Source organism: Vicia villosa, linkage group LG4, assembly GCF_029867415.1.
Source record: "Vicia villosa cultivar HV-30 ecotype Madison, WI linkage group LG4, Vvil1.0, whole genome shotgun sequence".
Classification (NCBI taxonomy): Eukaryota; Viridiplantae; Streptophyta; class Magnoliopsida; order Fabales; family Fabaceae; genus Vicia; species Vicia villosa.
In genome coordinates, this window is record NC_081183.1 from 87082145 (window position 1) to 87100037 (window position 17893).

At 37.5% G+C, this 17893-nt stretch overlaps 1 protein-coding gene across 1 annotated transcript; it reads left to right on the plus strand.

Annotated features, from left to right (window-relative positions):
* The first annotated feature begins 1789 nt into the window (after positions 1-1789).
* LOC131597474 (uncharacterized) lies at positions 1790-12810 on the plus strand. The gene is made up of 3 exons (XM_058870171.1): positions 1790-2216; positions 2310-2848; positions 12607-12810. The coding sequence occupies exons 1-3, from the start codon at positions 1790-1792 to the stop codon at positions 12808-12810; spliced, it is 1170 nt and encodes a 389-aa protein (XP_058726154.1).
* Positions 12811-17893: the final 5083 nt, after the last annotated feature.

Below are 17893 nucleotides of genomic sequence, written 5' to 3' on the forward strand. Positions count from 1 at the left end.
AGTCTAACACCAGGAACAATGGGATTCTTCACACTATTACTCTTCTCCATCTTGAACCTCTCCAAAACTTCTTTTTCATACTTTCTTTGACTGATATAAATTCCTTCAGAATTTTGTAAAACTTCCACACCAAGAAAATATTTCATCTTACCCAAATCAGTCATGTCAAATTCAAGTTTCATAGAATCCTTGAACTTAACAAACATACTCTCATCATTACCGGTAAAAATTAGGTCATCAACATATAAACTAATAATCAAAATTTTACCTCCATCTCCTGTTTTTATGAATAAAGTGTGTTCACAGTTGCACCTCTCAAATCCTTCTTTGACAAAGTACGCTTCAATACGGCTGTACCATGCACGAGGGGCTTGTTTAAGACCGTACAAAGCCTTCTTTAATTTGTACACCTTATACTCTTCACCTTTCTTCTCATAACCTTGTGGTTGCTCAACAAATACTGCTTCATTTAGCTCTCCATGCAAGAAAGCGCTTTTGACGTCAAGTTGATACACACTCCAACCATTACGAGCTGCTAAAGCAATTACCATTCGAATTGTATCCCACCTAGCCACAGGCGCAAAAACCTCAGTATAATCTATGCCATGCTGTTGTGCATACCCTTTCGCCACCAACCGAGCCTTACACTTGCTACAACATGCGACTCTGCTGGGGACCTTAAGCTTAGAGTCGACCCTACTTTTAGGTTTAGGTTTTGGGTTTTATTATATTTTGGTTTTATTTTTGTTGGCGCTTTTATTGTTATTATTTTCTATTTTTTATTTCGTTTGGACCTTATCATTATATTTCACTTTTATTTTATTTATTTATTATTTATTATTATATCATTATTTTATTGGTGGAACTTCTTAGTGTGGAGAAATGGAAGGAACCCTAGAAAAACGAAATGTCAATTGGGCACGAGGGCTAATCTGCCCCCTGTGCGTTGTTGCGACTATTTCACCTAGAGTCAGTCTTATCCTAAGAAATACCTTTGGAAAGAATATTCTTTCGGAGGTAGGACTTGGGATTTGACCTACGACTCTTTGTAAAACCCAAACAAAATTTTATGGTGAGACCTTTGTACGATCTAAGAGACGAAGTCTCGGTCTACAATGAGGCTCTACTTAAGGGAGACCCTTGTCTTTCCCTTTCGTATTATCCATAATACCCTTAGGGAAAACTACCTTTATGGGGAGGGTATAATATCCGTAGGACGAGCTAAGAGTCCACATACAAATGATACATTTACCATACCATCCTTCATAAGAAGCCTCCCATAAGGGGCATTATTTTATAATCCTACACCCGTAAGGGTCACCTCCTGTCTATTACTACAATCCAAACTGTTATAGAGCAGTACTGCCCTAGCCCGTATATGCGTCAGTTTTTTTGTCGTATTCCCTAGCCTGTAGGGATTTCCTCTTTTATATTATGATACCTAGCCTATAGGGGTTCTTTTTTTGTATGACATTATCCATAACCCTTAAGTGGTTTCTATTTGTTTATCCCTTAAATAGTGGGGGGTATCCTTATGGTAATCTTCACCCTACACCACATTGCATTGCATGTCCATGAAAATTGTAGCATCCTCAAAAATAAAAATAAAGTATATATTCGCATACCATTACATCAAACATCATATGAGTTTATTTCTCTTATCATTCATGCATCTCATGCATTTCTACCAGGAGCTCATTTTGCAACTTGACTTGTTATTTAGAATCAGACGACAACAAAACTGATTTTACGACATTCGAGGTTTATCATGGAAAAATTTCAGACAGAGATGGTAGAGATTAGGGCTCAGATGGGGACTAATATGGGTCCATTTATGGAAGCTATTCAAGCCATCGCCCATGGACAAGAAGAGTTAAGGCATCCTGTTCAGAGGCCAGATGTTATTGATGATCCAAGTGACGTTCATCGAAAAGGTGTCAATCTTAGCCAAGAGGTTCCTTTGAATCAGAATGTTAGAAACACTGTTCAAAATCCTATCAACGAGATTCTACACCTTGAGAATATTTCTGTTTCGTCTTATGATACCTTTAAGTTCCCAACGGATGAAGATGTGGGTAAGTTTCGTCTTTTGGACAAGAGATTAAAAGCTATTGAGGATCGTGATTCCCTTGGTTTAGATGCTGCTAGTTTATGCTTGGTACCTGGTATAAAGATTCCTCCTAAGTTCAAAGTCCCCAATTTTGAGAAGTACGAGGGTACCACTTGCCCGATGACACACATAAAGGCATTTTGCAACAAGATGGCTCCCTATGCAAAAAATGATTAGCTTCTAATGCACTTATTTCAAGATAGTCTTAGTGGGGCGTCTCTTGAATGGTATACCCAGCTTGAAAGGACCAACATCCGAACTTGGAAAGATCTAGCCAAAGACTTTTTCAAGCATTACAAGCATAACAGTGATATGGCTCCTACCAGATTTCAACTTCAGGGTTTGACTCAGAAAGTTGATGAGTCTTTTAGACAGTATGCACAAAGATGGAGAGAGCTAGCTTCCAGAGTTCAACCCCCCGTTTTGGAACGAGAACTTGTTGACATGTTCATGGGCACTTTGCAAGACCCCTATATGAGTCGGATGGTTGGATGTACCGCTTCTGAATTCTCAGCCTTGGTTGTCATAGGAGAAAGAATTGAGAACGGTCTCAAGACTGGTAAGATTCAGGATGTTGCTACTACTTTTGAATTCCCAGAGCAGGATGATGAAGAAACAAGTACAATTTCTGAAGTTGAAGAAGAAGGTCATGCTTATTCTCCAGTTCAGATCCCTTGTTATCAGATGACAGAAGTTACTCCTAATCAGGATGCTCCACAAATTTGTGCTGCAACTATTGTTAGAACAAGAATTGTTCTGATCAATTATCTTAGTTTTGATGATAACAATAATATGAATTTTGCTTAAGATAATATGGTACTCTAATCCAATGCAATTTCCTTTTCAGGAAATATATAAAGAGTATGCATAATTCAGCGCTCAGAAGCTTTGTCTCAAAGGGTTCAGCATGCAACATCAGAACATGGTCTGGCAAGACATCAGAAGATGGTCGAAGCAGAATCAGAACATGGGTCTATGGAAGCATCAGAAGAACATGAGATCAGAAGCACTGAAGTTCTGATGGTATCACGCACAGAAGCACTTCAAGGTCAGAAGATCAGAAGATGCTATGCACCAAGCTGTTTGACTCTGATGATATTCAAACGTTGTATTCACAAACATCAGATCAGAAGGAAGTACAAGTGGCAGGCTACGCTGACTGACAAAAGGAACGTTAAAAGCTATTAAAGGCTACGTCAGTAGACACAGCGTGAACAAGGCTCGAGGTAGTTGACAAAAGCGTATAACATTAAATGCGATGCTGTACGGAACACGCAAAGCATTAAATGCACTCAACGGTCATCTTCTCAACGCCTATAAATATGAAGTTCTGATGAGAAGCAAGGTTAACGACTCTGAACAAGATTATTCAAAAAGACTTGCTGAAACGCTGTAAAACTCAAAGCTCAGAATCTTCATCTTCATCAAAGCTCACTACATTGCTGTTGTAATATATTAGTGAGATTAAGCTTAAACGTTAAGAGAAATATCACAGTTTGTGATTATAGCTTTTAAGAAGCATTTGTAATACTCTTAGAATTGATTACATTAAGTTGTAAGGAACTAGAGTGATCGTGTGGATCAGAATACTCTAGGAAGTCTTAGAGGTTATCTAAGCAGGTTGTAACTAGAGTGATCGTGTGGATCAGTAGACTCTAGAAAAGTCTTAGAGGGTATCTAAGCAGTTGTTCCTGGAGTGATCAGTGTGTGATCAGAAGACTCTGGAAGACTTAGTTGCTGACTAAGTGGAAAACCATTGTAATCCGTGCGATTAGTGGATTAAATCCTCAGTTGAGGTAAATCATCTCTGCGGGGGTGGACTGGAGTAGTTTAGTTAACAACGAACCAGGATAAAAATAACTGTGCAATTTATTTTTATCTGTCAAGTTTTTAAAGCTACACTTATTCAAACCCCCCCCTTTCTAAGTGTTTTTCTATCCTTCAATTGGCATCAGAGCGCCGGTTCTAAGGTGCAAGCACTTAACCGTGTTTAGAAAAGATTCAGGAAGAGAAAAACGCTTCAGTAAAAGATGGCTGATGAAACTGGAAAGTCTACACCTGCATCTACATCTGGCTCTGCTGAGCAACACAACGGTAACAATGGTTATACTAGACCGCCGGTATTTGATGGTGAAAACTTTGAATACTGGAAAGATAAACTGGAAAGTTACTTTCTTGGTCTAGATGGTGATCTATGGGATCTTCTGATGGATGGTTACAAACATCCAGTAAATGCCAGTGGCGTAAAGCTGACGAGGCAAGAAATGAATGATGATCAGAAGAAGCTTTTCAGGAATCATCATAAATGCAGAACTGTTTTGCTGAATGCTATCTCTCATGCTGAGTATGAGAAGATATCTAACAGGGAAACGGCCTATGACATATATAAGTCCTTGAAAATGACTCATGAAGGAAATGCTCAAGTCAAGGAGACTAAAGCTCTCGCTTTAATCCAAAAGTATGAAGCCTTCAAGATGGAGGATGATGAAGACATTGAAAAGATGTTTTCAAGATTTCAAACTCTTACTGCTGGATTGAGAGTTCTTGACAAGGGATACACCAAGGCTGATCACGTAAAGAAGATCATCAGAAGCTTACCCAGAAGATGGGGTCCAATGGTGACTGCATTCAAGATTGCAAAGAATCTGAATGAAGTTTCTCTGGAAGAGCTTATCAGTGCCTTGAGAAGCCATGAAATAGAGCTGGACGCAAATGAGCCTCAAAAGAAAGGTAAGTTTATTGCATTAAAATCCAATATCAAGAAATGCACTAACGCTTTTCAGGCTAGAGAAGAAGATCCTGAAGAATCAGAATCTGAAGAAGAAGATGAACTGTCCATGATCTCCAGAAGGGTAAACCAACTCTGGAAGAGCAAACAAAGGAAGTTCAGAGGCTTCAGAAGTTCAAAGAAATTTGAACGTGGAGAATCTTCTGATGACAGAAGAATTGACAAGAAGAAGGTCATGTGCTATGAATGCAATGAGCCAGGACACTTCAAGAATGAATGTCCAAAACTTCAGAAGGAAAATCCCAAGAAGAAGTTTCATAAGAAGAAAGGTCTTATGGCAACCTGGGATGAGTCAGAAGATGATTCAGACTCGGAAGATGAGCAGGCTAACTGTGCGCTGATGGCGACAGAAGATGACGGATCAGAATCTACATCAGAATCAGATTCTGAAGAGGTATTTTCTGAACTTACTAGAGATGAGTTAGTTTCCGGTCTAACTGAACTTCTGGAATTCAAGTCTCAGATTAGTCTCAAATACAAAAAGCTGAAAAAGCTATTTGAATTTGAAACAAAGAAGCTTGAGTTGGAAAATTCTGAATTAAAAGAAAAACTTTTAAAATTATCCAATAATGTTGGATCTCCTTCTGATTCAGAAAAATCCACTCCTAGTCTAAACCATATTCTGAAAGAATATGATTTAAGTTTCAGGAAGTTCTTATCTAGAAGTATTGGCAGAAGTCAGCTAGCTTCTATGATATATGCTGTGTCTGGAAACAAAAGAGTTGGCATTGGTTTTGAGGGTGAAACCCCATACAAACTTGAACCTGTTGATGAAATGAAATTCACATACAAGCCATTGTATGATCAGTTCAAGTATGGCCACTCCCATGATATTAGGCACACTTCACATGCTCAAAGTTTTCACATAACACACACCAAAAAGCATGTGACACAACCTAGGAAATATCATGAAACTCACATTAAAAATTATCATGCTGTTCCTCCTATTGCTTACAATGTTAAACCCAAGTTCAATCAGAACTTGAGAAAATCTAACAAGAAAGGACCCAAGAAAATGTGGGTACCTAAGGATAAGATTATTCCTATTGCAGATATCCTTGGCTGCAAAAAGGACAAAGCACAACATGTCGTGGTACCTGGACTCTGGATGCTCACGACACATGACAGGAAGAAGGTCTATGTTCCAAGACCTGGTGCTTAAGTCTGGAGGAGAAGTCAAGTTTGGAGGAGATCAGAAGGGCAAGATAATTGGCTCTGGAACTATAAAGTCTGGTAACTCTCCTTCCATCTCTAATGTACTTCTTGTAGAAGGATTAACACATAACCTCTTATCTATCAGTCAATTGAGTGACAATGGTTATGATATAATCTTTAATCAAAAGTCTTGCAAGGCTGTAAATCAGAAGGATGGCTCAATCCTATTTACAGGCAAGAGGAAGAATAACATTTATAAGACAGATCTGCAAGATCTTATGAGTCAGAAGGTAACTTGTCTTATGTCTGTTTCTGAAGAGCAGTGGGTCTGGCACAGAAGATTAGGTCATGCTAGTTTGAGAAAGATTTCTCAGATTAACAAACTGGATCTTGTCAGAGGACTCCCTAATCTGAAATTCAAATTAGATGCTCTTTGTGAAGCATGTCAGAAGGGCAAGTTCTCCAAACCTGCATTCAAGTCCAAGAATGTTGTTTCTACCTCAAGGCCATTAGAACTCTTGCACATTGATCTGTTTGGCCCAGTCAAAACAGCATCTGTCAGAGGGAAGAAATATGGATTAGTCATCGTAGATGATTATAGCCGCTGGACATGGGTAAAATTCTTGAAACACAAGGATGAGACTCATTCAGTGTTCTTTGATTTCTGCATTCAGATTCAATCTGAAAAAGAGTGTAAAATCATAAAGGTCAGAAGTGATCATGGTGGTGAATTTGAGAACAGATCCTTTGAAGAATTCTTCAAAGAAAATGGTATTGCCCATGATTTCTCTTGTCCTAGAACTCCACAGCAAAATGGAGTTGTAGAACGAAAGAATAGGACTCTGCAAGAAATGGCCAGAACCATGATCAATGAAACCAATATGGCTAAGCATTTCTGGGCAGAAGCAATAAACACTGCATGCTATATTCAGAATAGAATCTCTATCAGACTTTATTCTAAATAAGACTCCTTATGAATTGTGGAAGAATAAAAAGCCCAACATTTCATATTTCCATCCTTTTGGATGTGTATGCTTTATTCTGAACACTAAAGACCATCTTGGTAAGTTTGATTCCAAAGCACAAAAATGTTTCCTTCTTGGATATTCTGAACGCTCAAAAGGCTACAGAGTATACAATACTGAAACATTGATTGTGGAAGAATCAATCAATATCAGGTTTGATGATAAGCTTGGTTCTGAAAAACCAAAGCAGTTTGATAATTTTGCAGATTGTGATATTGATATATCAGAAGTTGTTGAGCCAAGAAGCAACGCATCAGAAGCAGAGCTTCTCAGAAGCAAAGAATCTGAAGATCAAGTATCAGCTTCTCTGGACAATCTAAGCATTTCTGAAGAACCATCTGTCAGAAGAACATCCAGACTCACTTCTGGTCATTCAGAAGATGTCATTCTTGGAAAGAAGGATGATCCGATCAGAACAAGAGCATTCCTTAAGAACAATGCAGACTGTCAATTAGGTCTTGTATCTTTGATCGAGCCAACTTCTGTTGATCATGCTCTAGAAGATCCAGACTGGATAATTGCTATGCAAGAAGAGCTGAATCAATTTACAAGGAATGATGTTTGGGATCTTGTTCCTAGACCAGATGGATTCAATATAATCGGTACAAAATGGGTCTTCAGAAACAAGCTCAGTGAGAAAGGTGAAGTGATAAGGAACAAAGCCAGACTGGTGGCTCAGGGTTATAGTCAGCAAGAAGGGATTGACTATACAGAAACCTTTGCACCAGTGGCCAGGTTAGAATCTATTCGTCTATTAATTTCATTTGCCACTCAACATAACATCACTCTCTATCAGATGGATGTTAAGAGTGCCTTCTTAAATGGTTATATAGATGAAGAAGTTTATGTCCATCAACCTCCTGGTTTTGAAGACTCTATGTCTCCTAATCATGTTTTTAAACTAAAGAAATCGTTATATGGATTGAAACAAGCTCCCAGAGCTTGGTATGAACGCTTAAGTTCTTTCCTTCTGGATAATGGTTTCACTAGAGGAAAAGTGGACACTACTCTCTTTTGTAAAACCTTTAAAAGGGATATTTTAATTTGTCAAATATATGTAGATGATATTATTTTTGGAACATCTAATGCTACACTTGGAAAGGAGTTTGCTGAGTCTATGCAGGCTGAGTTTGAAATGAGCATGATGGGAGAACTCAAGTATTTCCTTGGAATACAAATAAATCAAACATCAGAAGGAACGTATGTTCACCAAACCAAGTATGTAAAGGAACTTCTGAAGAAGTTTAATCTTCTAGACTGCAAAGAAGCCAAAACTCCTATGCATCCAACATGCATCCTAGGTAAGGATGAGGTAAGTAAGAAGGTAGATCAGAAGTTATACAGAGGTATGATTGGATCTCTTCTATATTTGACTGCTTCTAGACCTGACATTCTGTTCAGTGTTTGTTTGTGTGCTAGATTCCAATCAGATCCTAGAGAATCTCATTTAACTGCTGTTAAGAGAATTCTAAGGTATCTGAAAGGTACTACTAATGTTGGCTTAGTTTACAGAAAATCTAAAGAATACAACTTAGTAGGATTCTGCGATGCTGACTATGCTGGAGACAAAATTGAAAGAAAGAGTACTTCAGGAAGTTGTCAATTTCTTGGAAGTCATTTGATCTCCTGGTATAGCAAGAAGCAAGCAACTATTGCTCTATCAACAACAGAAGCAGAATATGTCGCTGCTGCTGGTTGCAGTACACAGATGCTCTGGATGAAGAGTCAGTTAGAAGATTATCAGATATATGAGAGTAACATTCCTATGTTCTGTGATAATACTTCTGCTATATGTTTATCTAAGAATCCTATTCTTCATTCAAAAGCTAAACATATTGAGATTAAACATCATTTCATAAGGGACTATGTTCAGAAGGGTGTTATATCTTTAAACTTTGTGGATACAGACCATCAATGGGCTGATATCTTTACAAAACCCCTGGCTGAAGATAGGTTTAAGTTCATTCTGAAGAACATCAGTATGGATTTATGCCCAGAATGAGAAGATGAGAAGTTCTTACGTATGAGTATCTTCTGAAATGAATTTTTTTTTATCAGAAGTTCTGATTGAAATCTTTTAGAAATTATGATTCGGTTATTACTAACGTTTCATTGTCTAAGTTGATTCAGAACCTCTTTTAAAGCAAAACAGCTGTATCGTTTTATCTCGGGATGGTAAACCTGTCGTTACTATTCATGGATAAGCGCGCGTGCAGTTGAAGGGACGCCGACCATAGGTAACTGTGCTAGTCACCTCATTTGTCTTTATTATCTCTCCTCATGTCACGCAACATTAAATGCTATCCATCATTTGCTTCATTTTATTTTCTTTTAAATATTCTTCAAACGTTTTTTTTTTCTCTATCTCTTTGCATTCCTCATCGAGTTTTTTTTTCCTCTCTCTCCCGTTTTTTTTGCTCAAACAAAGTTTTTTTTTCCTTTAAAAAATCCTAGTTCAAACCTTGCGTTCATCTTGAAACCTTTGTCTGGATCTATGACTCAAAGGCGGCAGATCTCTGCATATCTCGGGATGGCTCTCCTAATACCTCTCAAGTCAGACCTCTTCTTTGATGTTGTTATCAACTTTCACCCAAAGACAGAAGACTTTCTTGAGTTATGGGAAGAGGTTAAGAATGATATTCTTAACTTCTATGTTAAGGGAAAGCCCCGTTTGCATCAGCAGTTCTCTGCTTGTGAACTGTCCCTCTCTTCCTCTTTGGTCTCTGGGATCTCTCCTACAGTGGAGGTTCTAGTCTGGAAGACAAGAAGTCCTCAGGGATTCTTGATGGGTTGACATAGAATGTGTCTTGCTAGGGTTGTGTTTTTAATTTTTGTAGTCATTTCCTCTTGGGATGACTTTTTATGTATTTGCTAGGAATGTTTCTCATCTTGTTAAACATAGGAACCTTTTGTAATATTTTTTTTATCAATGAAAAGTTTCTTTGTTTTTCCATTCCAGTGATTTTTATTTGACGTTTTATTCATCTGAATCTTTTGAGATATTCTTTTTGATGTTATGACAAAAAGGGGGAGAAGATAAATGATAAATGATTTGATTAATCTATCAGTTGCTGGGTAAAGCTCCCACACATTTACTAACAAGAACTGCAAGTTCTATATGGTTTAAGTGTTTTGCAGGGATAAAGAAGTGAAGAGAATCTTCAGAAGCAAACACAAGAAGCAAAACCATAAGAAGTGTTATTCTGAAAAGAATAAGCTCATGGAAACTGAAGCAAGCTTAGTGCTGTCAAGCTTCAGATATCAGAAGCAAGAAAGAAGAATGAATCAGAAGCACTGATAATAGAATTTGATTAATATTTGTCTATTTGCTCTGACAAAATTCTATTTGCTCTGATACACTATTTTTAGCCTATATGGCTCTGATATATATGGCTCTAATACATATCATGTGTTATAATACACATTTTATATTTTGACTCGTTCATGCTGACTTTTGTCGTTTAGTTTTTGTTCTGTAACATTTCAGGATGTAGAGATGCTCTGATGATGCTCTGGTACATTCAACAATGTTCTGATACAAATCTAGCATGAAGTGATGTTGGTAGACATTCAAAGTTCTGAAGCTATCCGAGGGAAGCAGAAGTCAGAAGCTGTGAATGTTCTAAAGATCCAGAAAACTCAAGTTCTGAAGCTGTCCTAAATGGAAGCAGAAATCAGAAGCTGTGAATGTTCTGAAGATCAAAGAAACTCAAGTTCTGAAGCTGTCCTAAATGGAAGCAGAAATCAGAAGCTGTGAATGTTCTGAAGATCAAAGAAATTCAAGTTCTGAAGCTGTCCTAGATGGAAGCAGGAATCAGAAGCTGTGAGTGTTCTAAGGATCTAAAGAAATTCTAGTTCTGAAGCTGTCCAATGGAAGCAGAAGTCAGAAGCTATGAATTCTCTGAAGACAGAAGCTTATGTGATCGTCTCTACCGAAATAATCAGGGAAGTCTTTTATTAAAGTTCTTCGAGTATTTATTTCAGGGGGAGATTATTTATCTCAGGGGGAGATTGTTAATCTCAGGGGGAGACATATTCATATGCTTATGCTATAGCTGTGTAATTTGTCTTTTGCCGTCTGCTCTTTCTGATCGCAAATTCATATCATTTACATATGTTTTTGTCATCATCAAAAAGGGGGAGATTGTTAGAACAAGAATTGTTCTGATCAATTATCTTAGTTTTGATGATAACAATAATATGAATTTTGCTTAAGATAATATGGTACTCTAATCCAATGCAATTTCCTTTTCAGGAAATATATAAAGAGTATGCATAATTCAGCGCTCAGAAGCTTTGTCTCAAAGGGTTCAGCATGCAACATCAGAACATGGTCTGGCAAGACATCAGAAGATGGTCGAAGCAGAATCAGAACATGGGTCTATGGAAGCATCAGAAGAACATGAGATCAGAAGCACTGAAGTTCTGATGGTATCACGCACAGAAGCACTTCAAGGTCAGAAGATCAGAAGATGCTATGCACCAAGCTGTTTGACTCTGATGATATTCAAACGTTGTATTCACAAACATCAGATCAGAAGGAAGTACAAGTGGCAGGCTACGCTGACTGACAAAAGGAACTTTAAAAGCTATTAAAGGCTACGTCAGTAGACACAGCGTGAACAAGGCTCGAGGTAGTTGACAAAAGCGTATAACATTAAATGCGATGCTGTACGGAACACGCAAAGCATTAAATGCACTCAACGGTCATCTTCTCAACGCCTATAAATATGAAGTTCTGATGAGAAGCAAGGTTAACGACTCTGAACAAGATTATTCAAAAAGACTTGCTGAAACGCTGTAAAACTCAAAGCTCAGAATCTTCATCTTCATCAAAGCTCACTACATTGCTGTTGTAATATATTAGTGAGATTAAGCTTAAACGTTAAGAGAAATATCACAGTTTGTGATTATAGCTTTTAAGAAGCATTTGTAATACTCTTAGAATTGATTACATTAAGTTGTAAGGAACTAGAGTGATCGTGTGGATCAGAATACTCTAGGAAGTCTTAGAGGTTATCTAAGCAGGTTGTAACTAGAGTGATCGTGTGGATCAGTAGACTCTAGAAAAAACTTAGAGGGTATCTAAGCAGTTGTTCCTGGAGTGATCAGTGTGTGATCAGAAGACTCTGGAAGACTTAGTTGCTGACTAAGTGGAAAACCATTGTAATCCGTGCGATTAGTGGATTAAATCCTCAGTTGAGGTAAATCATCTCTGCGGGGGTGGACTGGAGTAGTTTAGTTAACAACGAACCAGGATAAAAATAACTGTGCAATTTATTTTTATCTGTCAAGTTTTTAAAGCTACACTTATTCAAACCCCCCCTTTCTAAGTGTTTTTCTATCCTTCAACTATTAGTCAGCCGCCAATTCAGTTTGTTCAACAAAAGCCATATCAATCAGTTAAGTATGCTCCTCTGCAGCAAAACTATCAACATGATCATCGTCAACAAGGTAGGCAAAGGTACAGGAAGCCAAAGAGAGTGTTTGATATGATTCCTATGCCTTATAGTCAATTGTTATCTCAGTTACTCGAACTTTCTTTAGTGGAAACCAAGCAGTTGGATCCTGTTATTCCTCCTTATCCGGTGAAATTTGATCCCAACGTCAGATGTGGTTACCATGCTGGGGCACCTGGTCACTCAATTGAAGACTGTAAGCCATTCAGAGATAAGGTACAAGACCTACTTGACTCGAAGACTATTGTTTTCACACCAAACGGTCAGAATTAAAGTTTCCTTGCTCAACTGAGCGTCGAAACTTAAGCACATCTTCTGAAGCAATAAGTATAGACGGAATCAAGTCTCCTCAATGCTTGCAATCTTTGTTTCATTTTGCACTCTCATTTGTAATTTTCTTGTTTTGTTCAGTACTTTATTGTATGCAGAACTTGTTTGTTTTTGAAATAATAATCATAATGCATTGAATATTTTTGTCTTGAAGCAATCCATTCGTTTTCACTCTTAATCGCTTTTATTTGCTTTTGGTGATACTCAACTCTTGTTTAAAAAAGTAAAGTAACTCTGGAGGGAGGATGATGAGCATGATACCAAGATTTTCAAATGGTACGCTTTTGAATAAAACCTTGTTGATGATGTACAGGCATTGTTTCAGATCCCCAAACACCGGAGATATAAGGGAGATAGACCATCGTTTACCCCTTTGAGCCTTGAAGTAGAAGTTTTGTTTCTATTTAAAAAAAAAACCCTTCATTTTTAACCATGGGGCGGGTAGTCTTCAGTTAATTTGATCGAGCGTTCAAATTTCAAAAGGAGTGTTTTATTTGGGGATCACCATACCTTATCCCTCACACGTCAAGGGGTAAAAAAAATCAAAACCACAATGGTTACCCCTCACCGACTAAGGACTAAGACAGTCACAATTCTTTCAACAAGTCAAAAGACTTGAGATCACACGATTTGTTCAAAAAAGAAAAAAGAATGAAAGAAAAAAAAGAGAAAATAAAGAAGGTCCTCAAAGTCAAAAATATGAAAACAAGTGACTTAAAAAAATTGGGGCACCACGGTGGACTTCAAAATCAAAATTCAAAGGAATTTAACCAGGAAAAAGTTAGGGAACGAAAAAGCAAAACAGAGTGAAGAGCCTGTGAGGCACAAAAAGACTACGAAATAAATATCCTAATCAAAGAACAAAGTCGTGTGATCAGACACCAAAGAACAAAAGGAGAATGACTGTCATGTCCAAAGAAACTCATCGAATCCTCAATCGCATCAAAATTCCTCTTGGGATATGAGTGCTCATATCGAGTTAACTGGATATAGAATTGGAGAACATCATGGAGAATGGGCGGGCACCAAATATCTTTGAGCCTTAATTTTTTTTTCTAAAACCGTGAACCAAGCCACGTTACAACCCTTAAAAGTCCTAATTGAAGCATGGGTTAATTCAAAAGCATACTATAAACGAGAGTACAATAATCCGACTCCTATGAGGCTTGCTAAAACTTTTGAGTTGGTATCACACCATCTTTCATACAAAAAAAAAGAAGAAAAAATTCGATGTTACAACATCCTTTCAATAATAATTCTTTTAAGTTTCAAGACAAACATAGGTTTTGCATCAGAATTTTGTTTCTTATGATAAACATTCTTTGCATATGAAAAAGTGTTTGGCATCAAGGAAACTTTCATAATGAGCTTCAAATGAAAAGTTGCGTCCTCCCCAAAGGACAATTTTTCTTTATAACTCCCTCGAGTTGGGGCAAAAATATCTCGAAGTATGATTACCCTAAGGGGCACAGAAGAAAATGATAGTACTCGTTGAGTAAAAAATTCAGTTATTTTGGGGCAATCAATTCGAGATATGATCTCTCAAAGATTCAATCAATCTGGGGCAGTTATGTCAATACTTAAAGAATCTCTCATAATGTTGAGTAATCTGGGGCAGTCAGGTCAAGATTTAGACAAATCTCTCAAATTGTTGAGTAATCAGGGTCTGTTACCCAAGCATCATTCAAGCCATCACAAACTTGGGCAAACCATGGGCAGTGTTCCACGGTTCATGACACTGGGGCATGTTACGTATGATGGTACAAATTTCAAGAAGTCTCCATGAAGCAGATTCCTTCAAAAGCCCTGCAGACTGGGGCAAGATAGTATACTTGGGCTTTTCCTCCTTTTCAAGGATTGACCAGGTTAAGTCCGGGCGCAGGCTATACAACTTGTGAATTCGAAAAAAATGTCGAGAAGTTCGGATCGTTATCTTCAATAGAAACCAGATTGTTGCTGGCCTTCCAGCATCAGGGATGTATCTTTATCCATAGCTTATTTAGAGATTTAAGTCCAGATGGTTGGCATACCTCAGCAGATGTTAAAAGACTCATTTCTTTAAGCTCCTGGTAGTTATCTTTGCATGTTGCATTGCATCCTCCAAAAACGCGTAGCATTTCCACTTAGGTGGAGCATTACGCTAAAAAAATATAATAAAAAAATATAATTCAAACATACGTCGAAGCATAAGCCATATTCGAGTTGTTATCAAGCACCTTTTGCTTCCCTAATTAGGCTGGTGTAATTCTAGTCTCACAAATACGATCTTTTCCAAAAACCAATACCAGTACCGTACTGTTCGTCTACTTCCCAATAACCCTACCAACGATAATGACCCTTATATCACATTTCATTTCCTTTCCGACCCTCGAGTCGTGAGTTTCCATTCCTCATGTTGTGATTTTCCCCTTTATAATCAATATATTGTTTCATTTCTAACCCTCGTATTGTGATTGTTTTGTTTTCCGATCCTCGAATCGTGAGTCCTCAACTTATCACTTTCATTCCGACCCTCGAGTCGTGAGTTTTCAACTTTTTGCTTCCTTTCCGACACTTGAGTCGTGAGTTTTCAACTTTTTCGCTTTCATTCCGACCCTCGAGTCGTGAGTTTTCAACTTTTTGCTTCCTTTCCGACACTCGAGTCGTGAGTTTTCAACTTTTTCGCTTCCTTTTCGACACTCGAGTCGCGAGTTTTCAACTTTTTCGCTTCCTTTCCGACCCTCGAGTCGTGAGCCTTCAATATATCGTTTCTTTCTGACCCTCGAGTCATGAGTTTCCGACCCTCAAGTCGTGAGTTTGCTTCCTTTCCGACCCTCGAGTCGTGAGTCTTTAATATATCGTTTCTTTCCGACCCTCGAGTCGTGAGTTTGCTTCCTTTCTGACCCTCGATCCGTGAGCCTTCAATATATCGTTTCTTTCTGACCCTCGAGTCATGAGTTTCTGACCCTCGAGTCGTGAGTTTACTTCATTTCCGACCCTCGAGTCGTGAGTCTTTAATATATCGTTTCTTTCCGACCCTCGAGTCGTGAGCCTTCAATATATCATTTCAAAACCGGCATTGTCTACCCCATAGGTTGTGGTAAATGTGCGAAATTTACGACTGCTTTTCTCAGGCATTGATCCACATCATCCTTGCCCATTTTTGTTACTTACTTTATTTTTCAAACTACTTCTCAAAAAGAGTCTTTAGGCAAATTTTGGGGTCTTCCGGTATTTAATAACCCTTCGACTCGAATGTGCGAAAAATGCGTACTTTCGCACCCTTCAATCAAAGAGTAATTAAATAGGGGCAGCTGTCATACCCCAAATTTGCCCGACTTATTTCTAACATTTAAATTTCTTTTAACTTTGATTTTATAAGCTTTTTTATTCAATCTTACTAACATTTAACAATATATATATAATAGTTACTTTGAATTATTTTTATTTTTAAATAATTAAATTTTGCTAGACACTTTACATGTTTTATAGTGTAAATTTAATTTGAATAAATTGATTAGCACTATTGGCAAGAAGATATATTTAAAGAGTAACGGGTGTCCTAAAAGGTAGTGCATTGACAGTGTAAAATAGTTTTACACTATCGTCTAATAGAAAATCATAAATGTGGCATGTCATTTAAAAAAATTTAAATAAAAAATAATTTAATTGGATACATGGGTGATGATTGGTTGTGCATCACCCATTTTCTCTAATTTTATTGTATTTTTTGTCATATTTCCCAATTATTAAAATTGTAGATTTTTATTATTAGTTATTATTTTTATAATTAGATTTTATTATTATAAGATTTCACTAATAAGTTTTGTTATAGTTTTTATTAAAAATTGGTTTCCATATATTAGATTTTCATCGGTCGAAATAAACAAAAATAACAGCAATAAAACACTTATTCTCACCAAGATTTCACGGCCAAAATCAAGAACTTTCCAATATTTACACGACAAAACACTCAAACCTTCCAAAACATCTTCAAGACAGCATCTTAAAATTCTTTGAAGAGAATTAATCATGGGACAAAGCTCTTGATGTCAATAAATTATTTTGTTTAATTCCATCTTTGATTTAGGCTATAAGAACAGAGGATTGAAAGCGGAAAAGGGGGAGGGTTTTGGGGAAAAAAATTGAAAAGGAGTAGAAGAAGAGATTTAAGGGCGAATCCTTCTTCATACGATTACGGTGCAAATCCCCCACCCTTCAATAAGAGACTCCCTTTTATAGAAATTTAGGGTTTCAGAACTGAAACCCTAAATCCGGTGAACAAAATCTCCGATCGGTACCTGTAAGAAAACGAAAAGGAAAGAATCAGAAAGGAAACCGACGACAACACATCAACAATCAACGACACACACCGTCGTTGAAGCCACAACGCGGATCTTGTTCCAGGTGCGCTTCAGGCCGTCATGTTCACGGCTCAGACCGCCACTTTGTTGTTGCTGAATTTTTTAGGATAAGACACGAGAGAGGAAAGTGATGAGAGAAAGGTGAACCGTGAAAGAGAAATTGTTGTAAACTTAAGCACAAATCAATTCACAGAAAATATATGAAATGAATTGTTATTGATTTGAAGCAAAACAGTTGGCTTATATAAGCCTTACAATGAGAAAAAATAGGAAACAAACTACCCACGTTTTACTGAATCTAATAACGTGGTAAATAACTAAGAATTAGTCAGACTCTACTACCACTATGTCCTAAATACTAGGAATTATTAACTGACTGCACTTTGACAATTTCTACTGTAACTCTAATAACCCTAACAAATTCCTCCCTTAAACTGATTGCAGTAATGCTTTCAGTTTACTCGTGGTACCACACATACACCCATTGATTCCCGCAGCTTCAAGAACACATCCAGCTTCAGTGGTTTTGTCATAATGTCTGCAACTTGTTCTTGTGTAACACAGTGCTTCAGCTCAACAATTCCATCTCTAGTCAAATCACGCATGAAATGAAACCTTACATCAATGTGTTTGCTGCGTCCATGCATGATTGGGTTCTTGGATAGCTTAATTGTAGAACTGTT

Bases quoted from the DNA above. Each gene is read 5' to 3' on its own strand.
- LOC131597474 (XM_058870171.1), top strand. From the start codon at position 1,790: ATGGTAGAGATTAGGGCTCAGATGGGGACTAATATGGGTCCATTTATG. The intron at 2,217-2,309 runs GTACCACTTGCC...ACTTATTTCAAG, and splicing joins CAATTTTGAGAAGTACGAGG to ATAGTCTTAGTGGGGCGTCT. The intron at 2,849-12,606 runs GTTAGAACAAGA...TTGTTATCTCAG, and splicing joins AAATTTGTGCTGCAACTATT to TTACTCGAACTTTCTTTAGT.